Below are 26,430 nucleotides of genomic sequence, written 5' to 3'. Positions count from 1 at the left end.
GGTGCAGAGCTGAGGGGTTCAAGAGGTGTGATGGGGGCAAAGAGGTGAGTAGTGGAAAACAGGTGCAGATGTGAGCTTTGGACAAAGGGAGCTGAGGTAGCCAACTGCTTTTTGGAGGGATTTTTCCTGGGATAAATTGCAGAGGTCAGGTGTATACAATATATATTTATATGCTGATAGTAATTATATACTCCTGAACCCTGATCTATATACTGTATACACCTGACCTCTGCACTTTATATACTAATAGTAATTTTATACTATTGATCAGAGTGTTCATTGTCTCAGAAGTTGCCGTCTCTTCAATGGGGAACTCTTCAAATAAAGCAATAACTGGCTTACATTACTCATAATATACATTTTATAGATATAAATAAATCTTCCCCCACCCTGATCCTCACACTGGGGGGGGGGGGGGTTGCGGTGATGGGAAGTTGCCGCTTTCATACTAGTGAGAGTGATGATGAAATATCTCTGGATGGGGAAGGAAGGAGGAGGGAGGGTGATGGCTCACTTCACGAGACGAGCCCGGGACAGACACTAGGAATCAGAGGACACCAACAACGTACTATAATATCTCCAGCTTGGAGGACTTCACACCACTGCAGGACACAAGGTAAGGGAGACAATCTGTCACACACTTTACAATCTGATTGTACAATTTCAGTGCGATCTCTTTTCAATTTACTATATATTACAAGACATCAGCACATTCACATGTGTATGGTGTATCTAAATTCAAGAACAATTCTTTAATATAACCATTCTCAACCCGGTTCCATGGAAGCCCAGGGTTCCTCCAGAGGCTGCTGGAAGCTCATTGAGTTGTGGTTAATATAGAACCCCCCACCCAACCCCCCCCCCATGTGATGGTGCTTGCTCAGTTCCAGGTCAAACACTTGGCAGAGCCAACTACATGATCTTTTTATTTGTTTGTAAGTGTAGCATGCTGTCCACTCTTTCCACTGACCACCAATGTGAGGGACATTCTTCCCACTGACCACCAATGTAAGGAACATTCTTCCCACTGATCACCAATGTAAGGAGCATTCTTCTCACTGATCACTATGTGAGGGACATTCTTCCCACTGATCACCAATGTAAGGAACATTCTTCTCACTGATCACCAACGTAAGGAGCATTCTTCTCACTGATCACTATGTGAGGGACATTCTTCCCACTGACCACCAATGTAGGGGACATTCTTCCCACTGACCACCAATGTAGGGAACATTCTTCTCACTGACCACCAATGTAAGGAGCATTCTTCCCACTGACCACCAATGTAAGGAGCATTCTTCCCACTGATCACCAATGTAAGGAGCATTCTTCCCACTGATCACCAATGTAAGGAACATTCTTCCCACTGATCACCAATGTAAGGAACATTCTTCCCACTGACCACCAATGTAAGGAACATTTTTCCCACTGACCTCCATTGTAAAGTGGCATTCTTCTATGTGGCCAACAATGTATGAGGGATCTTTCTCCTCACCCCCAATTAATTGGTTTCAGCAGGGGTTCCTCAAGACCAAGAAATTATGTTATGGGTTCCTCTAGGGTAATGAGCTCAGCTCTTACCCCTCAGTAAAGCTCTCCCCCAGTACTTCTCCCCCAGTACAGATTTCCCTCCAGTACACTTACCCCAAAGTACAGCTTTCCTCCTTCAGTACAGCTCTGCCACATCAGTACAACTCTTCCCCCAGTACAGCTCTGCCCCCTCAGTACAAATAATCCCCCAGTGCAGCTCTTCCCCCAGTACAGCTCTTTCCAAGTACAGCTCTGCCCCCTCAATACAGCTCTTCCCCCAGTGTAGCTTTGCCCCCTCAGTATAGCTCTCCCCCCAGTACAGCTCTGTCCCCTTGGTAAAGCTCTTCCCCAGTATAGCTCTTACCCCTCAGTACAGCACTTACCCCTCAGTACAGCTCTTACCCCTCAGTACAGCTCCTACCCCTCAGTACATCTCTTCCCCCAGTACAGCTCTACCTCCTCAGTACAGCTCTTTCCCCCAGTACAGCTCTGCCCCTTCAGTAAAGCTCTTCTCTAGTACAGCTCTTCCCTCATTACAGCTCTTCCCCTCAGTACAGCTCTTCCTTCAGTACAGCTCTGCCCCCTCAATACAGCTCAGCCCCCCCAGTACAGCTCAGCCCCCTCAGTACAGCTCTGCCCCCTCAGTACAGCTCTGCCCCCTCAGTACAGCTCTGCCCCCTCAGTACAGCTCTGCCCCCTCAGTACAGCTCTTACCCCTCGGTACAGCTCTGCCCCCTCAGTACAGCTCTCCACCCAGTACAGCTCTGCCCCCTCAGTACAGCTCTTACCCCTCAGTACAGCTCTACCCCCTCAGTACAGCTCTGCCCCCTCAGTACAGCTCTCCCCCCTCAGTACAGCTCTGCCCCCTCGGTACAGCTCTTACCCCTCGGTACAGCTCTTACCCCTCAGTACAGCTCTTACCCCTTGGTACAGCTCTTACCCCTCGGTACAGCTCTTACCCCTCGGTACAGCTCTTCCCCTCGGTACAGCTCTTTCCCTCATTACAGCTCTTCCCCCTCAGTACAGCTCTTACCTCTCAGTACAGCTCTTCCCCTCAGTACAGCTCTTCCCCCTCAGTACAGCTCTGCCCCCTCAGTACAGCTTTTCCTTCAGTACAGCTCTGCCCCCTCAGTACAGCTCTGCCCCCTCAGTACAGCTCTTCCTTCAGTACAGCTCTGCCCCCTCAGTACAGCTCTTCCTTCAGTACAGCTCTGCCCCCTCAGTACAGCTCTTCCCCTCAGTACAGCTCTTACCCCCCAGTACAGCTCTTACCCCTCAGTACAGCTCTTACCACTCGGTACAGCTCTTGCCCCTCAGTACAGCTCTTCCCCTCATTACAGCTCTTCCCCTCATTACAGCTCTTCCCCCTCAGTACAGCTCTTACCCCCCAGTACAGCTCTTACCCCTCAGTACAGCTCTTCCCCCTCAGTACAGCTCTTCCCCTCAGTACAGCTCTTCCCCCTCAGTACAGCTCTTCCCCCTCAGTACAGCTCTTCCCCCTCAGTACAGCTCTTCCCCCTCAGTACAGCTCTGCCCCCTCAGTACAGCTCTTCCCCCTCAGTACAGCTCTTCCCCCTCAGTACAGCTCTTCCCCCTCAGTACAGCTCTGCCCACTCAGTACAGCTCTGCCCCCTCAGTACAGCTCTTCCCCCTCAGTACAGCTCTGCCCCCTCAGTACAGCTCTTCCTTCAGTACAGCTCTTCCCCCTCAGTACAGCTCTTCCCCCTCAGTACAGCTCTTCCCCCTCAGTACAGCTCTTCCCCCTCAGTACAGCTCTGCCCCCTCAGTACAGCTCTTCCTTCAGTACAGCTCTGCCCCCTCAGTACAGCTCTGCCCCCTCAGTACAGCTCTTCCCCCTCAGTACAGCTCTTCCCCCTCAGTACAGCTCTTCCCCCTCAGTACAGCTCTGCCCCCTCAGTACAGCTCTTCCTTCAGTACAGCTCTGCCCCCTCAGTACAGCTCTGCCCCCTCAGTACAGCTCTGCCCCCTCAGTACAGCTCTTCCCCTCAGTACAGCTCTTACCCCCCGGTACAGCTCTTACCCCTCGGTACAGCTCTTACCCCTCGGTACAGCTCTTACCCCTCGGTACAGCTCTTCCCCCTCAGTACAGCTCTTACTCCCCAGTACAGCTTTTCCCCCTCAGTATAGCTCTTACCCCTCAGTACAGCTTTTCCCCCTCAGTACAGCTCTTCCCCTCATTACAGCTCTTCCCCCTCAGTACAGCTCTTCCTTCAGTACAGCTCTGCCCACTCAGTACAGCTCTGCCCCCTCAGTACAGCTCTTACCCCTCAGTACAGCTCTTACCCCTCAGTACAGCTCTGCCCCCTCAGTATAGCTCTTCCCCCTCAGTACAGCTCTTTCCCCTCAGTACAGCTCTTACTCCCCAGTACAGCTTTTCCCCCTCAGTACAGCTCTTACCCCTCAGTACAGCTTTTCCCCTCAGTACAGCTCTTCCCCTCATTACAGCTTTTCCCCCTCAGTACAGCTCTTACCCCTCAGTACAGCTCTTACCCCCCAGTACAGCTCTTACCCCTCAGTACAGCTCTTACCCCTCAGTACAGCTCTTACCCCCCAGTACAGCTCTTACCCCCCAGTACAGCTCTTACCCCTCAGTACAGCTCTTACCCCCCAGTACAGCTCTTACCCCCCAGTACAGCTCTTACCCCTCAGTACAGCTCTTACCCCCCAGTACAGCTCTTACCCCCCAGTACAGCTCTTACCCCTCAGTACAGCTCTTACCCCCCAGTACAGCTCTTACCCCTCAGTACAGCTCTGCCCCCTCAGTACAGCTCTTACCCCTCAGTACAGCTCAGCCCCTTCATGCAGCTCTGTTCTCCCCCCCGATACAATTCTGCCCCCTTAGAACTGCTTCCCCCCCAAGATTAGCTCTACCCCCTCAATATAGCTTCCCAAGCACCGCTCTAGAATGGCGCCTCAATGCACTTTGCATTGGGAATTTTAATTGGTGCATTGCGTTCTGTTGGAAGTCCATGTTAAATGTGATGGTGCAAACACAACATAATTAGTGAGAGGTATGTGTGGCAGTGTGCAGATGTTTGATCGTTTCCTTATACAGACCGGGTGGCTGCTGTTGGTGTCTTTTAGGAGATCTGGTAATTGGTTCTTCAGCAATAAGTATTGATAGAGCCCCGGCCCTTGCTTAAGGAGCCCCAATGTTTAGAGCCCAATTAACATTTTAGCATATTTTGCTTTAGACAGACCATTCTTTTTGAATAATTAATAACTGGCCAATGCACTGCAACCCAGCCAAATACCAACATGCACCATTTGTACCAATGCGGTGGTGTGCTGCAGCTTCTGTATTAGTTTATTGGGGGTTAAATAAATGGCACTGCAGCACACGGCGGTACACACTTTGCAATATTCATGTTGCCCGAAAGGCATAGATCTGAGTGAATCCTAAATCTTTATCTTTCTTCTCTCTTCACTTACCTATCAGGAGTCATCATGACCAGGTGGATTCCCCAACCCTCCTCCGTCCTAATCTGCTTCCTGTCATCTCTCTGCACCGGACTCCTCATCATCACCATCATCCTCCTCGTCACCATCACACGTGAGTCCATGCTTGCTGCCTCTCCACACAGACACCAAAGTCACATTCTATCCATGCTGTAAGAATTCTAAACAACACCCTTTCTAAAGAGCATATGTGGGAAGGGGTGCAGTGTGGTTTGGCGGAAATAACTCGAAACAGTCAGGTACAGTAAAAAACTTGTATTGAAGAAACACTGCCAACCGGGTGCAATCATGGCTACCAGTAACATGACAACAGCCGGAGTAACAGCATCTGCTGAGAGGGGCAGAAGGCAGCCTGGCTGTCTCATGCCCGGTCGGGAAGGTATCCAGAAGAGTCCCTATGCTTTCCCTCCTCATCAGGAACCTTTTCCTATCACTAGTGATGTCCCTAGCAACTGGAGTATCTTTCCCTGTGCTACCCACTTGCATAAAAGTGTGCAAAACTAGGTAACTGGGGCCCTAAATAGGCTCTGCCTGACCCAAAATGGCTGCCAGAGCCACATGGGGCAACATCGCCCAACTGGATTGTTTCCCCAGCGACCCCAGAAAACCATAGAGGAACCCTGTTCCTCATGACTTCCTCTCCAGCTGCAGAACTGCTACAGATGAGCGCCATCTGCAGTGGAGAAAACAGACTGCACCTGCTAGAGAGGGTATTGTATTCACTGAACCATTGGGAGAGGAGAACAGCAAAGCACAATCACTGAGCAGGACACACAGCCTGTATATGTAATTAGGAAAAAATGGCTGCCCCTACCTATATTATCGGATGTTGGTTTCATCTCCAGTCTGGATGGACAGATAGAGTGACAAATATGGCGACTCACAGACAGAAAGATGGGTAGATAATCAAGAGTTTTTGTTGTCTTAGTTTGGACATTGAGCTGGATGTATGTGAATAGGGCGGGCCGATGACCTGGTTTATCTGTGTCACATGTGTGGTGACGTTGATGGGAGGCTTCATCATCTAAGGATCTCCTCCGACCTATAAACTAGACATGTGCGCTTCGTTTCGTACGAATTTCTGAAAAATCGTTTATTCAGAAGCATCCGAAACACAAATTTCTATGCTTCCGAATTGTATACGAAATATGAAATTTCCTTGATGAATTTCGGATCCAAATTCCGTTACAACGGAAACGTGACTGGTGTTTTGTTGACCAATCAGAGGTTTTCTTCTGCTGCTGAGTGGGGGTTGAGAAAATGAACCTTTTTTAATATGGGAGTGGGAGACTGGTACTGGTAGTCGATGGGAGATTCAGAATCAGACAAAATAAGAATGTTCGTTAATATAGTTTTATTATTGTCATAATAATTACGATTATTCGTTATGATGAAGTTAAAAACCCAGGAAGTCAGCACAGCACAGGGATGGTGGGAGCCCCTCATAATGAGAGCAGCAGGGGTACAAACCCAGGAAGACAGCACAGAGATGGTGGGAGCCCCTCATAATGAGCACAGCACAGGGATGGTGGGAGCCCCTCATAATGAGCACAGCACAGGGATGGTGGGAGCCCCTCATAATGAGCACAGCAGGGGTACAAACCCAGGAAGCCAGCACAGCACAGGGATGATGGGAGCCCCTCATAATGAGCACAGCAGGGGTACAAACCCAGGAAGCCAGCACAGCACAGGGATGGTGGGAGCCCCTCATAGTGAGCACAGCACAGGGATGATGGGAGCCCCTCATAATGAGCACAGCACAGGGATGATGGGAGCCCCTCATAATGAGCACAGCAGGGGTACAAACCCAGGAAGCCAGCACAGCACAGGGATGGTGGGAGCCCCTCATAGTGAGCACAGCACAGGGATGATGGGAGCCCCTCATAATGAGCACAGCACAGGGATGATGGGAGCCCCTCATAATGAGCACAGCAGGGGTACAAACCCAGGAAGCCAGCACAGCACAGGAATGGTGGGAGCCCCTCATAATGAGCATAGCACAGGGATGGTGGGGGCCCCTCATAATGAGCACAGCACAGGGATGGTGGGAGCCCCTCATAATGAGCACAGCACAGGAATGGTGGGAGCCCCTCATAATGAGCACAGCACAGGGATGGTGGGAGCCCCTCATAATGAGCACAGCACAGGGATGGTGGGAGCCCCTCATAATGAGCACAGCACAGGGATGGTGGGAGCCCCTCATAATGAGCACAGCACAGGGATGGTGGGAGCCCCTCATAATGAGCATAACGAGTCTGACGGCTGCCATATTGAGAAAGGTATTTTTTGCTTTTTAAATTCATCATAACGAACGTTTGTAATTGTTACGAAAAGTTAACGAACCTAGCGAAAATTCGTATTTCTTTTGAATTGAATTTCGGACACGAATTATGAAATACGAATTAACGGCTAATACGAAACGGAACGGAACGAAACAAATTTATTGACGGCGCACATGTCTACTATAGACCTGCAGTATGTAAGAGGAATGTTTTCATTGCCCTGAAATTTCTGCAAACCTTTGAAGAGGTAAAATTCTGTATTTTGATGAAAATCATTGGACCCAAGGGGGTAGGTGAAAGTATGATGGTTGTTGGTGTTTTGTAACAGTGCAATTAACTTTAAAGAGGACCTTAACTCAAAAAAGTAAGGATTTGATACCCTAAAGAGAACATCTAGAAATGGTAGTAGTGCCTAAGTAGTCCCCTGAGAAATGTATTCTGTCTTAAACTCCTGAAAAATATCAGTTCACTTCCTTTGCCTAGGCACTCCTCTTCTATACCCCTCATAGCAGTGTATCTGACCACTGTTTGCTATCTCACCAGATTTGGAGGGTGATGTGGTGATGCCACTATTGTGCTGTTCACTCTTCTCCTTGCTAGAAAGGAAGCTGTACATAAGGATCTGCAGTGCAAGAATCTCTCTGCTCCTGCTTCACTCATTATGTGGATCTGTGCTTCCTCAACCACTATCATTACCCCATCAGTCATCAGATTATCTGTCATCTATGGGGGGCAGCTCTGCCATGAGGAAGCAAAGCCCTGCTCCTCTACCAAAATGGTTACCTCCACACAGAGACATAGCGCAGAACAAGACATGGTAAGTCAGTAATGATGTCACGGTCAGGGGTCAGGAGACCAGTAGCTGGAGCAGTAGAGAGGCTCCCACCTCTCCTCAGTCACATCATTGACTACATTGATCCATGAGTTATTTCCTAAGTGGTGTTCCCTGCTAAGGTATTTGGCATTCTGCTCAATACAAGTCTCAAGTTTTACTACAACCAGATTCTGTGTGTTCACTGTCACCACACTACGCTGCACTTCCACACAAATAGACAGGGGTGACTAATGTGAAATATTGCCTTTGTCTCTGGCAGGTCAGGGGGTAGATCAGACAGAGCACATCATGGAGGTGAAGCTGAGGAATCTGAGTCTAGGGGTGCAATCCAAAGTGAAGGAACTGTCCCAGCATGGTAAGATGGACCTCCATGTGGTGATAGGAGTGACACTAGGCAATTGGGGGTCTGCTCTACTCACCAACTATATGTTCTCTTCCACCAGATTCCTTGATGATGGAAAAACTGAAGGCCATGGAAACCTTTGTGAAGGACTTTAGAAGTGAGTTGGTGGTGGTGGGGGTTGTTGTAAAGAGGGGTTATGTACAGAGTGGGGAGCGATGATCCCTCAAAGCACTCAGGATAATTCCAATGTGCTATGTGTGTGGCACACAGGGATGTATGAAACTGAGAAAAATGTATTTATAACCCAATATTGGTGTTTCTTTTTCTGCAGAATCTGAGGTGATAAGTAAAGTGGCGGAAATTGAGTCTTCCATGAAACATATTTTATCTGATGAGATAGCAGGTAATTACAGATTCTAATAATGAATGGGGGACCTATAATGGGCTCTGTAGATGACCCTATTAAAGCCTCCAGATGTCCCTATACCAACAGGTCCTGATTACTGGACCCACATCGATGGGAAAAAGTTCCTGGGAATGGGTGGGATTTTCTGGAACAGGACAATGTGGGGAAGATTTTAGGGAACTCTTGGGTCTAACAGTAATGCTCTAATGCTCCAATTTTAGGACACATAAACGCTTAAAATTATCAGATTTTTTAAAAAATATATAAAAGTTGAGGTTGCACCAGTAAATAGATACCTTAAATTTCCATGCGCTCGTAAAATGGCGACAAACTTCAGTACCCTATATTATCCACAGGCGGCACTTTAAAGGGTCATCAGCTTAGCGTTACAGAGGAGACCTGGTCCTAGAATTATCTTTCACTCTGGCGTACTTTTTTGTTTCATCAAATAGGGGACAAAGTCCCCTATGTGAGAATTTTGTGGTGACAGGTTCTCTTTAATGAGACATCAGGGGTCTAAAGGACCACAATTTAAACAAATGGGATGGGGAGCTGGACACTGCCCTGGGGGATATGCACCAAAGCAAAAAAACTGACTGGCAGCACCTGTGGATTACATCAAGGTATAAATAAAGGGCAGGGTCTCCCGGTGATGTCATTGACCAAATATGAACATGACCATATTTGGTCAATGATGTCATACTAATCCCATACTTTCAATTTTTCTGATCTTTGCATGGAGTTCCCCCTTAAAACCCATACCAGGCCTAAAGGGTCTGGTATGGCATTTGGGGGAACCATTTTGTTTACATGACTGGCGATTCCTGGTCTGTAAATTAATGTTGGTAAGGACACAAAAGGTGCCAGAACGCACTGATAATAAGGAAGTTGTCATGTGTAGTAGTGGTAGAAATATCTCTTCTATACATGCCATTTGGCTCCCATTGAATTATTAAAAGGTCCAGCTTTAGGATGGACACTAAAACAGCCAAATCTCAATGCTAACTTGTGCTTGGATAGAACTTTAAACTCCTCCCTAGTGATCATTGTAGAAGTGTCTTCTTACATTGGATGTCAATGGAAAATTGCCTTGTACATTTGGGGTAATTGTGGGTGGGAGATCAATCTGTCACAACTAAAGGAACTCCTTGCAACCTCTGGAGGAACCCTAGGGTCCCAGGGACCACTGGTTGAACAAGCCTGGTATAGACAATTGTGCTCTTCCGGCATTGTGGTAACAGTTTGGTGAAGACCCTTTTCTGTTCCAGCATGACTGTGCCCCCGTGTACAAAGCCAGCTCCATAAAGACATGTATAGAAACTTGATGGTAGACCTTTGTTACCCATGGTAACCATTTGCTGTTCTGCACCAAGATGGCTCTTTAAGTGCTGTCTCTTCATACCCCAGTATGCTAGTGAGCAAAACTTATAGAAGAGTGCAGGTTACTTGCATTACACCCCTCTAGTAACTTCAGACCAGGCGGAAACAAAGTTTCAAAGCTTTATTTAGAAAAGTGCAAATTACCATCTCAGATCCAACATGCAAAACCAGGATTATTCCTACATCCCTATTCCTAACTCAAGCAATGTGCTGCAAAGGTAGAGTTCATGTGCATTCAAATCCATTAGTGACATTTCCCAGTATCTGGTATCTTTTGGGAGGAACCCCAGGTACAGAGGACCATCTACGTTACAGCAGTAGTAGGTGAAATTCTTGTACTCCTCACGGGTGCGGTTGTCCAATACTCTCCCTTATGGGTGCTCATTTACGTTCTCTCAGGGGCTCTTAAGCTCTCAGGCCTGGGCTCTGGGGTTCTCAGGCCTGGGCTCTGATAAAGAAATGAAAAGAGATGGGCTCTGATACTCTTAGGCCCTGGCTCTCAGTTCCGGACCACTGTCTTTTATATCAAATGACCAGTGGGTCTGACCTAAAGGCAACCCGCCAAAACCAGAGAACCGGGAAGGACATTAACCCTTATCCTCCCGTCCGAGACAGCACCTAACTAGCACATGCTTGAACCTGCCTACAAACCTAAAATGTCCATCTCCTAATCCCTGAATCAGGCTTTCCTGGTGGAGATGTGAAGAACCCAGATCTGTGGATCTCCTCAGTAGAGAGAAGGCTTTGCTTTCTTCAGTTCTACTTGGATAGTGAAATGTCTTTTTAATAGAAATAGACACCTAAACAAAAACAAATGAAACACATCTCAAGCAACCCCTCCTCCTTCAAAAAGCACAATCTAAATAAAAGTTAGGTTGCTTTTTTTTTTTTTCAAGCCAATTTTTATTTAGGCAACTGAGAATTTCCGTTCCATCAAAATTTTACTAACGGCAAAATCTATCATTTTTCTAACCGTTTTTAACTGAACTGGTTACAAATGAAGCAGTGATCTTTTCCTCCTAACAATCTTTTTTGCCGGGGTCCTACTTTTGGGGTCTGCTCCATCTTTTCACACATTACATTAAAGCCCCATCAGAATCATCTACCCATCTCTCCTCCCCTCCCCTGTAAAGAAAAAGCTGACGTATTCATTTCTTTTTATTTCAGGTTCTTTATCCAATGATCATCAGAGGATTTTGGCAGCTCTGGGTGACTTGGCTGAGGAGATCTGGAAAGGGAACAGTAAGTTTACCTTATACACCTTACCCACCAAGCCATCATTTCCCCAAATGCCAATGAAGTCAAAATGCTCCACTCTGCCCTGACTGGTATTTGGCCTCTCCAGGTCTGAGAAGCCCCATAGTGTACAATTTTGGGTGGATTCTGATAATGGACAAGTTTCTTCTATCTGAGGAGCCGAGGATAAGGATCGGGATATATGATGTAGCCGTGCCCCTGTAGGGTTTTGCTGAATTTTGTGGTTCACCTGTCACCCTGCCCAGCCAGACATCCATCTCTCAAATCACTCAGAGACACAGAACAGTCCATAAGCTTTGTTTTTTTGTTTTTTTATTGAGGGGATTGAACTTGGATGAGAAAAGGAAATTCTGAGATGCCCAGGAGATTCAGGGTGCTTTCACACCAAGGCATCAGCGGCGTCGGCGGCAAAGTGCCGCTAAAAAATAGCGGCGCTTTACCATAGTTTTAGCGGCGATATTCAGCCTCTAGCAGGGCGCTTTTAACCCCCACTAGTGGCTGAAAAAGGGTTAAAACCGGAGGCAAAGCACCGCTGCAGCGAGGCTTTGCCAGTGGTGCTGCCCCATTGATTTCAATGGGCAGGGGCGCTTTTTTTAAGCTTTTTTGCAAGCGCACCGCTCCAGTGTGAAAGCACTTGAGCTTTCACACTGGAGAGACAGGAGAGGCTCTTTACAGGCGCTATTTTTAGCAATGTAGCGCCTGTAATGCGCCTCAGTGTGAAAGCAGTCTCAGTGTAACTTGCTTGGGACTTCTATATACACTCCAGTCTTCCCTCCAGCACAAACTCTTGCTTAAGACCTCTTTCCCTTACTGCTTCAGCACTTCACTTGCTGCAGACCGTTACTCCTCCAGCACTTCACTTGCTGCAGACTGTTACTCCTCCAGACTAGCTAGCACCGCATGGTTAGGCTTAATACTAACTCAGCCAGGCCTCAGTGGATTGCCTTTTGCCTATTTCTGGCTGAGGAAAGGATCTCCGTCTGTCCCTCCAGGTCTCCCAGATGCGACCAATGTCTGTGGATATCCTGCTTGTTAAGAGCCTACTCGCAGCTCGAACACTCCAATGGCTTTTATGGATCTCCCAGGGAATGCAGAGGGGAGTTGTTGGCTGGTGGGTGGGTCTGAGCACTCGCTACGAATACCCCCTTTCCCTGAACCTAACGTATAATTCCCTTGCCTCCCAAAGTCCTCTTCCTGTGAACAGTTCCGTTTAATTCTAAGGAACTGGCCCACTGGTATTCCCTGGATGAGTGATTGAGGATGATGGCTATTGGCTTGTAGCAGCGTATTGGCTGCTGTCTGCTTGCAATAGGTTTTTGTTGTAATCCTACCGTATTTCAATCCTATGGTTAAATCCAGGAAAGATAGGGTTTGTTGAAGATAAGAGAAGGTGAGTTTAATGTTTCTGTTATTAAGGTTCAGTTCATTAATAGACTGAATCAGTTCTTGGGGTGTGCCCCCCCCATATCATAAGCATGTCATCAATGTACCTCAGCCACAAATGGCTGCGGTTGAGGTACAGTGGCGACGAATAAACCACTTCCTCCTCCCAGAGACCAAGATGGAGAAAGGCGTATGAGGGGGCCCATGGTTCACCCATCGACGTCCCCCTAGTTTGTTGATAATTAGCACCCAAAAATTGGAAACAATTATGTTTCAATAATGAACGTAATTTATCTGTGTTCCTTGCACCCTAAGTCCTGATATTCTTTATCCTCTTCTCTTCCTCCCCCCCCTTCCCCCTCCCTCTCCCCTTCCTCTCCCCTTCCTTCATTCCTTCCTCCCCCTCCTCCCCTTCCCCTCCTTTCCCCTCCCCCCTTTCCCCCCTCCCCTTTCCCCCCTCCCCCCTTTTTTTCTGTGTGAATGGCCGTATAACTGGAAGTGGACGCCTGCTGATCCCTGCGCAGACACCAAACGCTGTACTGCGTGTGGGCTATTTAAGGATACTTACCAGGCGTCCACGCATGCCCTGAAGAAGCTCGGGTCACGAGTGAAATGCGTCAGAATGAAGCCATCACGCTCCCTGTAGCGAGGGCTCAAACCCACCCACCAGCCGACAAATCCCCTCTGCATTCCCTCTGGAGATGCGAAAAAGTCATTGGAGTGTTTGAGCCCTGAGTAGGCTCTTAACAAGCAGGATATCCACCGACATTGGTCGCATCTGGGAGACCTGGAGGGACAGACGGAGGTCCTTTCCTCAGCCAGAAATAGGCGGAACTCCGGCTTTCCACTGATGCTGTGGACATGGTGGATATCGGGAGAGCGGTGAGCCGTATTGTTTGTCACTTCCCGACTGGGAGGAGTTCATACATACACACACCCACCTGCCCCCTAGAGATTCATTAGCCCGTCTGCATCTGCTGTTAATAGCCTGAATAATCATTATACATATATACACTCTGAAGGAACTTTGAACATTCATGTTCTGTCTACCTCCTGATCTGCATTACCAGGGATTTTGCCTTCACTCCATCATTAGCTTTGTGAACTGTCTATGATCCATCATTATTTGATGTCACTGGGGTCAATTGCTTCTACCTCTGTCCACTGTCATTGTTTAACAGACTTATGGACAGGATTAATTCTCTGTGTGTGGTATACATGCAATATTAAGCGAACTGCTTTGAAACCGCTATTATTAATACCAACACAGTGATTCCAATATATTCATCAGTAAATAATGATATTGGTGAGGGGTGAGTGTGGTGGCCATCTGTGTCTTTAGGCAACGTAGTCTAATTTTATTGTATTTGGTGGAGGTATATCATACCATTTAAAAGCGATTAGTGTTAAGTGAATTTTTGTAATAAAAACTTTTTATTTTTTGATAAATTTGCCTGTTCCTTTCTGAAGAATTGCTTTGGGAAATTCCCTCCCCCCTTTTTTTTTCTATATGCTTGCCTCAATTTAGAGGAACACACCTCAGACTTCTTAGGAAGACACTTCCATCCTGAGGTGATGGCTTATATGAGGAATTATCTTTACGATTTTTCCTCTTGAGTCCAATTATTACTATATATAGGTGTAGCCGTGTCATTTTTTCCCTCCCCTCTGTTTTTTGTTAGATATGCCATCCAATTCTGTTCACCAATCCTCAGAAAGGATTTGCTAGAACTGGAGAGAGTCCAGAGTAGGGCAACAAAGCTAATAAGCATGCTGGAGAACCTTAAGTTATGGGGGATAGAGGACCATGGTTATGGGGGATGGAGGAACTCAGTTATGGGGGATAGAGGAGCTCAGTTATGGGGGATGGAGGAGCTCAGTTATGGGAGGGATGGAGGACCATGGTTATGGGGGACGGAGGACCTCAATTATGGAGGATCTCAGTTATGGGGGATGGAGAACCTCAGGTATAGAGAATGGAGGTTCTCAGTTATGGTGGATCTGAGTTATGAGGGATGGAGGACCTGAGTTATGGGGGACGAAGGACCTGAGTTTATGGGCGATGGAGGACCTTAGTTATGGAGGATCTCAGTTATGGGGAATGGAGAACCTCAGTTATGGGGCTGGAGGACCTCAGTTATGGAGGATCTCAGTTATTGAGGATGGAGGATCTCAGTTAGGGGGGGCTGGAGGATCTCAGTTATGGGGGCTGGAGGACCTCAGTTACGGAGGATGGAGGAGCTCAGTTAGGGGGGCTGGGGGACTTCAATTATGGGGGATGGAGGAGTTTAGTTATGGGGGATGGAGGACCATGGTTACGGGGGATGGAGGACCTTAGTTATGAAGAATCTCAGTTATGGTGAATGGGGGACCTGACTTATGGGGGATGGAGCACTTCGGTTATGGAGGATCAAGGACCTGAGTTATGGGGGATGGAGGACCTTAGTTATGGAGGATCTCAGTTATGGGGGGTGGAGGATCTCAGGTATGGGGGATGGAGAACCTCAGTTATGGGGGATGAAGGACCTCAGTTATGGAGGAGCTCAGTTAGGGGGGCTGGAGGACCTTAGTTATGGGAGATAGAGGACTGCAATTATGGGGGATGGAGGATTTCAGTTTTGGGGGATGGAGGATCTAATTTATGGAAGATGGAGGAGTTCAGTTAGGGGGGCTGTAGGATCTAAGTTATGAGGCCTTGAGGAACTTAGTTATGGAAGATGGAGGACTACAGTTATGGGGGATTGAGAACATCTGTTAGGGGGTGGGGGGACGGGGTGAAGGACCTCAGTTTTGGGGGATGGAGCATCTCAGTTATGAAGAACAACTACAAACATTAAACATATTCTCTCTGGAAAAGTGATGCTTAAGAGGGGGTATATAAAATAGTGATACTATCAGAGGGGTAAGGATAGTAGTAGGATTGGTAGTGTAAGTGGGGAGTGTAGATAACTTCAAAAGACTTTTCATTATTCAACACAGTGTACAGGTATATGGAAATGGTAGTGATATAAACGCACACACACACACAGGTTGAACTGGAGGGACTGATATCTTTATTCAACCTTACTAACTATATAACTCTCTCTCCCCTTCTCTGTTATTTTCCTTTCTCTCCATCTCTCAGGTACCGTTGATCCATTGTGTGATAAAGGCTGGTTGCACCATGACACAAGCTGCTACTACCGGTTCCCTAAAATACAACCATGGATGGATGCCAAGAAAAGCTGTGAGGACAAGAAAGCCCACCTGGTGGTCATTAATAGCCGGGAAGAGATGGTGAGTGTAGACACGAGGGGAATGTAATGAATATTTATCTTTTTTGAGGATACCTCCGATAGTAGATGTGTGTAGCACGCTGGGGTTTAGTCAGGGATGCTCCTCACAAATTTATTTGCCAGGAGTAGCTACCCTGGTCAATTGTTAGAGATCCATTGATTTCTCCCTAAGCTTGGCCTGGTTGTACTTTTCTCTTCTACCACTAGGTGGCCGGGCACTTGGTGGTATTAGATATGAGAAGGACAAATCAAGGTCAGGTTATGGGTATATGGGGTATCTCAGCCAATGAGCAGGGGTTTTCTTGAATCCCTTGGCCTGCTGGGAGAGCCTATAAATTTGGGTGGAGTCAGGTGATCTATGTTCTGTGCCACATGGACGGCTGTCTGGGTGGATGTGTGTCGTGTGCCCTGGGCTGCTAGGCTGGGGATTGGGCCTATCCCGGGGGAATCTGGCTGCTAGGCTGTGTGAGGGCCTATCCAGAAGTAAGAGAGCAGCGCAGGGTTGGGATTGCGGTTTGCAGTCCAACCAGAAGTGACGGTTCTGCCGGCCGGAGAACCTGTCAGTGTTCGGAGGTAGAAGGGAAGCTGTCTCCACAAAAGGACAAACCACCTTATTACCAGGGATCACAGTGAGTAACTGAAGCAAGTACCAGAGCAGCATTCTCACCGAACGGGCATGGCGGAGAATCAGGAAACTTCAGGCGGTGATCAAGTCAGGGACCCAACCAGCGGAGGTGATGCTTGCAGAGCAGCCTTGTGAGTCAAGCCAGGGCCCGAGCCGGTCAGCAGGGGTGAAGCTTGAGAAGTATCTGGAGTGCCAAGCTAGGGACCCAGCAGAGAAGCAGGGGTGACACTTGAGGGAGATTCCACCGCAAAGATTGGAGGAGCTCAAGGGATTCAGAGTCAGTGAATCAGAGGGTCTAGTGAGAGACCGGGAGCTCAGTGTTGAAGAACTACAAGAGGCAGTTGTAGTGAAGCCGAATGAACTGTTATGTTTGAGTTACGAACTGGTAAAGACTGTTGCCATAGGAGACAACATTCCTGCATGTGCAGATGTGGTGCCTTGCTGGGGCCTTTTCCTGCACAACTGTCCTCCTATTGACGTCTCGGAGTCTGCCAATTGAATCTACAACTACTTAAGAGTGTTCTGGCCCTAACCCTCTTTCCCCCAAAAATAAAAAAGGGACTGTTAAGAGAAATAAAACCTCTTTTACATCCAAGAAGTGGCTGGCGCCCAATAAGTTTATCCACCTTGCACCCACTATGCCCCACAACCCACCACATACAGAAGGATGTCATCTTTGGCCTGGAAAGTTCTCATTAGACTGGACAAGGCCAGAGACCTTGTTACATGTGTAATAAGGTGGTAATGAATAGTAGAGGGTGTGCATGAGGACAAGAACTGCAGATGTTAACAGATTTCCTGCAGACAGAAGAACACAAAATCCCTCTATAAAGTAGAGCTCTGTACATCAGTCTGGGAGGACTCTACACCCATTTCTGTTTTGTGCTCAGATAGACATGTGCACATTTTCGTTATGTTTCCGATGCGTTTGTTCTTTGAAGAATTTTGTTTCATTGTATTCATTATGTTGGCCTGATTTGTTTCGTATCGTCACCAATCATTTCATATCTTCCTTGGTCCGGGTGGATTCAAAAAAATTTTGCAGTTTTTCCAGATGATTGTTATGAATTCAAAATATGGAAATCGGACAGTTTAGAATCGGAAGGATTCAATATTTTCGAACGCTGGTCCAACCCACCAAGAGAAATGGCATGAGGTGATTGGACAAATATTAACTGGCTTCATGTGCATCCAAATGAATAAATGGAATGAGATTCGGATCCATTCGTTATCCGAATCCAAGTTATCAAATAGATTTGAAAGTTTAATTAATTTCTCCATGGGTCTAAATTACTATTGCATCATGTGACATTATGAGAATGAAACAAATCCATTCATTTATTTCGCTATAGCTTTTATCAGAGTCATTGACAATCGTTACTACGTCCACTCGGAGATTCGTATCCATCCAGTGGTGGCTAGTGCTCAAAATTTTTGGGTGGGAGCAAACTGATAAATTCTGAAAAATATTGTAAAAAAAGCATCAATTGCAGCCTCGTTTTGCTCATCAAATGCAGCCACTATGCCCATCATATGCAGCCACTATGCCCATCATATGCAGCCACTATGCCCATCATATGCAGCCACTGTGCCCATCATATGCAGCCACTATGCCGATCATATGCAGCCACTATGTCGATCATATGCAGCCACTGTGCTCATCATATGCAGCCACTGTGCCCATCATATGCAGCCACTGTGCCCATCATATGCAGCCACTGTGCCCATCATATGCAGCACCTATGCCTATCAAATACAGCCACTGTGCCTAGAAAATGCGGCCACTGTGCCCATCATATGCAGCCACTGTGTTTATCATATGCAGCTGCTGTGCCCAGCAAATAGAGCCACTGTGCCTAGCAAATGCAGCCACTGTGACGATCATATGCAGCCACTGTGGCAATCAAATACAGCCACTGTTCCTAGCAAATGCGGCCACTATGCCATCAATTGCAGCCACTTTGCCATCATATGCAGCCACTGTGCCCAGCAAATACAGCCACTGTGCCCAGCAAATACAGCCACTGTGACATCAATTACAGCCACGGTGCCTAGCAAATACAGCCACTGTGCCATCAATTGCAGCTACTGTGCCCATCATATGCAGCCACTATGCCCAGCAAATACAGCCATTGTGCCCAGCAAATACAGCCACTGTGCCCAGCAAATACAGCCATTGTGCCATCATTTGCAGCCACTATGCCCAGCAAATACAGCCACTGTGCCCAGCAAATACAGCCATTGTGCCATCATTTGCAGCCACTATGCCCAGCAAACACAGCCACTGTGCCCAGCAAATACAGCCACTGTGCCCAGCAAATACAGTCACTGTGCCATCATTTGCAGCTACTGTGCCCAGCAAATACAGCCACTGTGCCCAGCAATTACAGCCACTGTGCCCAGCAATTACAGCCACTGTGAAATCAATTACAGCCACTGTTATGTCAAATTCAGCCACTGTGCCATCAATTACAGCCACTGTGCCCATCATATGCAGCCACTGTGCCCAGCAAATACAGCCACTATGCCCAGCAAATAGAGCCACTGTGCCCATCAAATACAGCCACTGTGCCCAGCAAACACAGCCACTGTGCCATCAATTACAGCCACTATGCCTAGCAAATACAGCCACTGTGCCCATCATATTCAGCCGCTGTGCCCATCAAATATCCACCCCCACTGTGGCTGGGAAACCAAAAGTGACGAGTGTCCCAGTCGACTCCACCCCCCCACAAGTCACTCACTGTGGCAGTGATGAATAAAAACACACGCCCACTGTCCTCTCCTCTGGTCCCTGCTGCCCCAATCCTAGTCAGTTAATCTGGTATATTAACAAATAAGAGAATAGTGGGGGTGTTTGTGGGGGGCACATTGCGTGCGCCCCGACCACACCCTAAACATGGGCAAATCGCCTTCCCAGCCTGCAATCAGTTGATTGCAGGCTGGGAAGCTACCCATAGACCGCCGCATGTCCGGCGCTTGGTCACTCTTAAAGTGACAGTTTATTATTTTTTTAAATTTTTTTTTCAACAGCTTGGGGGGGGGGGGGGGGGCGTTGCCCAAGCGCCCCCTATGGACGGACTGCCACTGTATTCATCCAAATCTCAGAAAATCAAATTTGCGTTCGAAAATCAATTGGTAGCAAAACGAAATGCACGTCTATGCTCAGAATGCCGGTCTTGCTGTAACTTTTGGGGCGCCTAATCCTGGTTTTGCCTGGCAGGGTTCAGATCTGCTGATTGGTGTGTGTTCCAACTGACTGTGATGAGGAGATTGTAGGGTAAGCTACTGTGGTGCAGAGATTGGCAGTACTGTGGGTTGATAAGAAAATAAAAAACAGAAAATATCAAAAGTCACATTGTAACATTTTCCATATTTTTCTGAAGGATTTTCTACGTAGAATATCACGCTCATTCACTTCGTGGATCGGTCTTAAAAAAGAACATGGATCCTGGAAATGGGTGGATGGGACTCCCTTGGAGAAGACTCCAAAGTAAGACACTGACAACCCAAATATTAGACTACCTCTTATATAGTTGCACAAGCTGAATGTTCCATCAATGCAAAGTATTTTGTTTTCTAGTAGAAACGGGTGAACAATTTGGGCTGGAAATTGTGATTGTTCGCCCCTCGGGCGCACAGTAAACAGCTGGTTGCTAAGGAGCGGGCTGGGAAGACAGCCACCACATCCTTAACAGTGGCTTCCCCACTGATGGCTGAATGAAAAAAAGACCATCGCCGGCAATACAAAATGTTAAAAATAATGGCACGTGGGTCCCCCCCAATCCATACCAGGCCGTTTGAGTCTGGTATGGATTTTAAGGGGAACTCCACGCCAAGCGGGCTTTCCCACTGATGGCTGAATGAAAAAAAGACCATTTCCAGCAATACAAAATGTTAAAAATAATGGTACATGGGTCCCCCCCAATCCATACCAGGCCGTTTGAGTCTGGTATGGATTTTAAGGGGAACCCCACGCCAAATTTTAAAGAAAAAACGTCATGGGGTCCCCCCATGAAACTATACCAGGCCTTTATCTGAGCATGCAGCCTGGAAGACCAGGAAATGGGGGGGGGGCGAGTGAGCGCCCCCCTTCTGAACCATACCAGGCCACATGCCCTTAACATGGGGGGGTGCTTTGGGGCAGGAGGGGGCTCTGGCCTTCCCCCAACCCAAAGCAACTTGTGCCCATGTTGATGGGGACAAGGACCTCTTCCTCTCAAACCAGGTCTGCGGGCAGGGGGCTTAATCTGGATGCCCCCTTTAACAAGGGGGCCCCCAGATCCTGTCCCCCCATGTGAATGAGTATGGGGTACGTAGTACCCATACTCATTCACCAAAAAAAAGTGTAAAAAATAAATAAAAACACACACACCTTTATTAAAAAATAAATGTAGATGTAGATCCATCATCAATCACGACGGCCGGCGCACCACCGGACCCAAAAAATAAAAAATAAAAAATCTCTGGCCACGATGAAGGCTAACCACCGACTGCCTGCTTCGCCATCTGACAGTTCTTAAATTGGTAAGGGGTGGAGCCATCTGGCAATTTTTAGCCTTCATCATGGGTGGAGTTTTCTTTTTTGGGACCAGCGGTGCAATTCTTTAAATAAAGAAATTATCAAAAACTGTGTGTGTGTTTTTATTTCTTTTTGACACTTTTTGGTGAATGGGTAGGGGCACTATGTACCCTATACTCATTCACAAGGGAGGGACGGGATCTGAGGGACCCCTTGTTACAGGGGGCTTCCAGATTCTGATAAGCACCCTGCCTGCAGACCCCCACAACCCCTGCCGGGGGTTGTGGGGAAGAGGCCCTTGACCCCATCCACATAGAGACAAGGTGCTTTGGGGTGGGGGGGCAAAGCCCCCCACTGTCCCAAAGCACCAACCCCCCATGTTAAGGGCATGTGGATTGGTATGGTTCACTTGCTCGTCCACCCCCTTTTCTGGTCTACCAGGCTGTGTGCTTGGATAAGGGTCTAGTATGGATTTCAGCGCGGGGTGTTTTTTTTTTTTTTTTTTGCTATCACAAGAAATGTACAAAATTACAAATTACAAATTTTTTGTCAGGTTTGTTGCAGCAGGTTCTATACATGGTACAGATGCGCCACTTTACAGGCAGACTAAGGGGACCCCTCAGGCACTACATTTAAAGGAATTTTTAATTTTGATTGTTTCCCTTTAAGCATCAATAAAATCACTGCTCCTTTAAGAAAAAAAAAATTGCATTGATATATGTCCCCCAGGGCAGTACCCGGACCCCCATAACCTTTTAATGGCCAATTACTTGCATATGAGCCTTCAAAATGAGAACTGTTGATTTTTCGAGTTCAGGTCCCATAGACTTTATTAGGGTTCCTAGTTTGGGTTCAAACTCTTTCAATATTCAGGAGTTCTGGTGTCAAACCGAACCCGGGGGGGGGGGGGGGTTCTGCCCATAACTATTTTTTAGACAGATGTCATTCATGATGTTCCATTGGTGAGATGCTCGCTGAACTCATCAAAAATCTTTTAATAATGCTCAATTGGGAAACATTAACCACTTCCCAACCGGGCCATAGTAAACAGACGTCCTCGTTTTGAAGTGGAATACCAGGGTTGTGGCTGCAGCAATGTGCCGTAAACCCTGTATTGTTTTTTTCAGTCGGCGATAAAAGTGATCCACTGGATCACTTGTACAAGCGCCGGGAGGGGTCACCCCCCCCCCTTCCCTCGCCGCTTTCCGGTAGTTCTCAGGCTTACCTGGATGATCGGGAAGCCCGAGAACTGATTCAGCAGTTGCGGTGGCTGACCACAGAGATTAGCTGAGGAAAGATAGCCTCAGCTAAACTCTATGGCCTAGGTGGACTGGAGCGACGTCATGACATCACTTCTGTTTTTTTTGTTTTTTTTTATCTAATGCTTTCTATTGTAGAGGAGAGATCTGGGGTCTTATGTGACCCCAGATCTCTCCATAAAGGCGACCTGTCATGCTGTATTGTTATCGCAAGGGTAGTGTACATTTCTTGTGATGGCAATAAAAGTGATAAAAAAAATAAGAAAGAATGACAATCAAATTACATTTCCCCTGTTTTCTTTACAAACACAAGGGAGCAGTGGGGAAATGTCATTTAGTGGCAACCCTTCATCCATATCAAACCTCCATGCGAGGGTCTGATATGGATTATAAGGGAGACCACAAGAAAACAAAAAATGCCCCGCCCCCTCCCCTTTTCCTAGCCAGCCAGGATACATGCTTGGAGAATCAGGACGTGTACTCAAAAAAAAGAGTTTGGGGATACCCCACTCTTTTTTCTGCATGGGGTTCCCTCTTAAAATCCATACCTGACCCTCATCAAGGATAAGGGTCTGGTATTACTTTTGGGGAAGGGGGGCCTTTGCTATTTTTTTTTTCCAAAATCCACACCAAAGAATACAGTCTGAATACAGTCTGCATGGCCAGGAAGAGGGAAGCGGGGCAGTGAACATGCGCCCTGTCTCACCATCTCTGAAACGTGCCAAGTCACATGCTCTCAACTTAGGGAAGGTATGTTGGCAGGGGGGCCCCTCCCTGGCAAAAGCACTTTGTGTCTATATTGATGAGGACAAGGGCCTCTACCACCCATCCCTGGCCAATGGATGTGGGGAGCTGTGATGGGGGGATATGGAAATTTGGAAGCCCCCTTTAAAATAAGGCATCTATCCAATATCTGGTCTCCCCCCAGGTAATAATAAGGGATACATAGTACTCCTTCTCAGACACTAAAACAAATTAAGAGGTAAAGAGCTGAATGTAGACAAGCTTGTGAATGGGCCAAGCGGTTTAGTTGGTCTGCAAAAAGCTAACACGCAAGGTTTGGTGTGACCCAACCCCCATCCCTACATTCATAGATTGTACTTATTTATAGACACCTCTTTATAAAAAAAATAAAAATCACCAGTTCTAGTCAGTACTTTGGCCTGGCCACTGATTTCTCTTTTTTCTTGCAGTTTCTGGAAGCCTGGTCAGCCTGATAATTATGTTAATCATTACGAGGATGAAGATGAATTCCAAGGTGAAGACTGCGCTAACCTTGTTGATGCAGATAGCTGGTATGACACTAGGTGTTCCCTGAGTTTTGCATATATATGCGAGAAGATATTATCTTGACTGGCTCTGCCGAATTCCTGAAAGCATCTGACATCTCCTTCTGCTCATGACCTCTGCACCATCAACAGCGAAGGACAATCTATTGACCATGCAGGACAGACTGGGGTTTGTAGTATCTGGGGAATGGGATGGTCTTTGTGTCCACAACTGCTCCAAAATCTTCTTCTCATGAAGGAACTAAATTGTCTGTTTGTCAAAGTGCAGTTTGTTCCCAGACCCTTGTGTCCCATGTGTCTCTAGGCCTATACACAGGGAGCATATAGTCCCTCTTATTGAAATAGCATTGAAGTATCACCTCACAGATGTGGTCAGAGCAAAGCCAAGGGTGGTGCCACCCACTGCTCTTCAGAGACCACACCTAGTGTGCAGCTATGTATCTTCTGTCTACCTACAAAGTCTCTGAAAACACTGCTATATTCAGACCCTAATCGAAATGTATGGAAAAAACAAAATAAAATAAAGAAATATATTAAAATTGATTTAAAAAAAAAAATGAATACATTATAAAGAGCAATTATTCTACTATAGCTTTTTTACAGAGATAGATATACCCGTATTGAGTGGAATTTAGAATACAAGGTGGGGTATAATTGGTTTTGTAGAATGGTTCAGATGCCTGATGTGTAATGCGTTCCTGTAGGTCCTGTTCAATGCATTTCGTCAATGGACTTCATTAGTGAAAAGCCCCTTTTGGGGGATCGTTTTAAGCATTTGTATTTACTTTTTAAATTCAAAGGCAGCCTTTCAAAACCAGGGTTCTATGAAACTCAAAAGGTTCCTCCAGAGGTTGGTAGGGGTACCTTGATCAATATAGAATATCCATCTCTATGAAAAGTAACCACTGACACCAATTAACTTTTTAACTATCTGTAAGGGGGGGCATTCTTCCACTGACTGGAAATTTAAAGAGCATTCTTCCCACTGACCACCAATGTAAGGAACATTTTCCCACTGATCACCAATGTAAGGACCATTCTTCTCACTGATCACCAATGTAAGGAACATTCTTCTCACTGATCACCAACGTAAGGAACATTCTTCTCACTGATCACCAACGTAAGGAACATTCTTCTCACTGATCACCAACGTAAGGAACATTCTTCTCACTGATCACCAATGTAAGGAGCATTCTTCTCACTGATCACCAATGTAAGGAACATTCTTCCCACTGATCACCAATGTAAGGAGCATTCTTCTCACTGATCACCAATGTAAGGAACATTCTTCCCACTGATCACCAATGTAAGGAACATTCTTCCCACTGATCACCAATGTAAGGAACATTCTTTTCACTGATCACCAATGTAAGGAACATTCTTCCCACTGACCACCAGTGTAAGGAACATTCTTCCCATTGATCACCAATGTAAGGAACATTCTTCTCACTGATCACCAACGTAAGGAACATTCTTCTCACTGATCACCAACGTAAGGAACATTTTTCCCACTGATCACCAATGTAAGGAACATTCTTCTCACTGATCACCAATGTAAGGAACATTCTTCCCACTGATCACCAGTGTAAGGAACATTCTTCTCACTGATCACCAATGTAAGGAACATTCTTCCCACTGATCACCAGTGTAAGGAACATTCTTCCCACTGATCACCAATGTAAGGAGCATTCTTCCCACTGATCACCAATGTAAGGAGCATTTTTCCCACTGATCACCAATGTAAGGGACATTCTTCCCACTGATCACCAATGTAAGGAACATTCTTCCCACTGATCACCAATGTAAGGAACATTCTTCTCACTGATCACCAATGTAAGGAACATTCTTCCCACTGATCACCAATGTAAGGAACATTCTTCTCACTGATCACCAATGTAAGGAGCATTCTTCCCACTGATCACCAATGTAAGGAGCATTCTTCTCACTGATCACCAATGTAAGAAGCATTCTTCCCACTGACCACCAATGTAAGGAACATTCTTCTCACTGATCACCAATGTAAGGAGCATTCTTCCCAATTTTTCTTTATTAAAAATCTTGCAATCAATAAGCATAAAATCACTATATATAATATACATAAATATATACATATTTACATAAATGAAAATAAATATAGCAAATCTGCTCTCAAACAAAAAATGACTTTACAGCAAAAACAAAACTCATCATGAACATGTCATTATTGGGGATAATCTCACTACAACTCACACCAATACACCAGACATCCAAACTGTGAGGTCAAGAAACAAACCCGCACCCATTATGCATGCAGCCCTTCTTCAAAAAGAAGATACTAACCAACAAAAGCTAAGGGAGTGAAAGAAACAGAAAAAGAAAAGGAGCACCTCACCCAGAGATGGGCAGTTCACCAAAGGCAGGTCTGATATTCCTCCACGCCTTTTTCCAGACCGCCCGAGGCTCCCTGCCCCTCTCAAGACCCCGAATTTTCCCAACCTCACCCAGAATATCGTGCACCACCACCTCAACAGAGAGGACTTTTTTCCGCAGGGTAATCTGGCACCGTGCATTCCATGTGAAGTAAC

General features: G+C 46.6%; 1 protein-coding gene across 2 annotated transcripts; it reads left to right on the top strand.

The window, feature by feature from the left end:
• The first annotated feature begins 419 nt into the window (after window positions 1–419).
• On the top strand, window positions 420–24,423 carry LOC141133826 (asialoglycoprotein receptor 1-like). Of its 2 annotated transcripts, XM_073623387.1 has the most exons (9): window positions 420–616; window positions 4,991–5,104; window positions 8,387–8,482; window positions 8,571–8,627; window positions 8,802–8,873; window positions 11,424–11,498; window positions 16,021–16,172; window positions 20,183–20,289; window positions 23,771–24,423. In XM_073623387.1, exons 1-9 carry the CDS (start codon window positions 427–429, stop codon window positions 23,928–23,930), a joined length of 1,023 nt encoding a protein of 340 aa, XP_073479488.1. In that variant the 5' UTR covers window positions 420–426; the 3' UTR covers window positions 23,931–24,423. The 2 variants fall into 2 exon arrangements, with proteins under 2 accessions (XP_073479488.1, XP_073479489.1); XM_073623388.1 differs by lacking the exon at window positions 4,991–5,104.
• Window positions 24,424–26,430: the final 2,007 nt, after the last annotated feature.

This window comes from Aquarana catesbeiana, linkage group LG03 (assembly GCF_042186555.1).
Source record: "Aquarana catesbeiana isolate 2022-GZ linkage group LG03, ASM4218655v1, whole genome shotgun sequence".
Taxonomy (NCBI): domain Eukaryota; kingdom Metazoa; phylum Chordata; class Amphibia; order Anura; family Ranidae; genus Aquarana; species Aquarana catesbeiana.
This window is presented reverse-complemented; position numbering and strand designations above follow the sequence as displayed.

Excerpts from the sequence above, each read along its gene's own strand:
- LOC141133826 (XM_073623387.1), top strand. The coding sequence starts at position 427 with ATGGGAAGTTGCCGCTTTCATACTAGTGAGAGTGATGATGAAATATCT. Across the intron at positions 8,628-8,801 it reads CTTTGTGAAGGACTTTAGAA|AATCTGAGGTGATAAGTAAA; the intron begins GTGAGTTGGTGG and ends CTTTTTCTGCAG. Across the intron at positions 20,290-23,770 it reads CCCTTGGAGAAGACTCCAAA|TTTCTGGAAGCCTGGTCAGC; the intron begins GTAAGACACTGA and ends TTTTTCTTGCAG.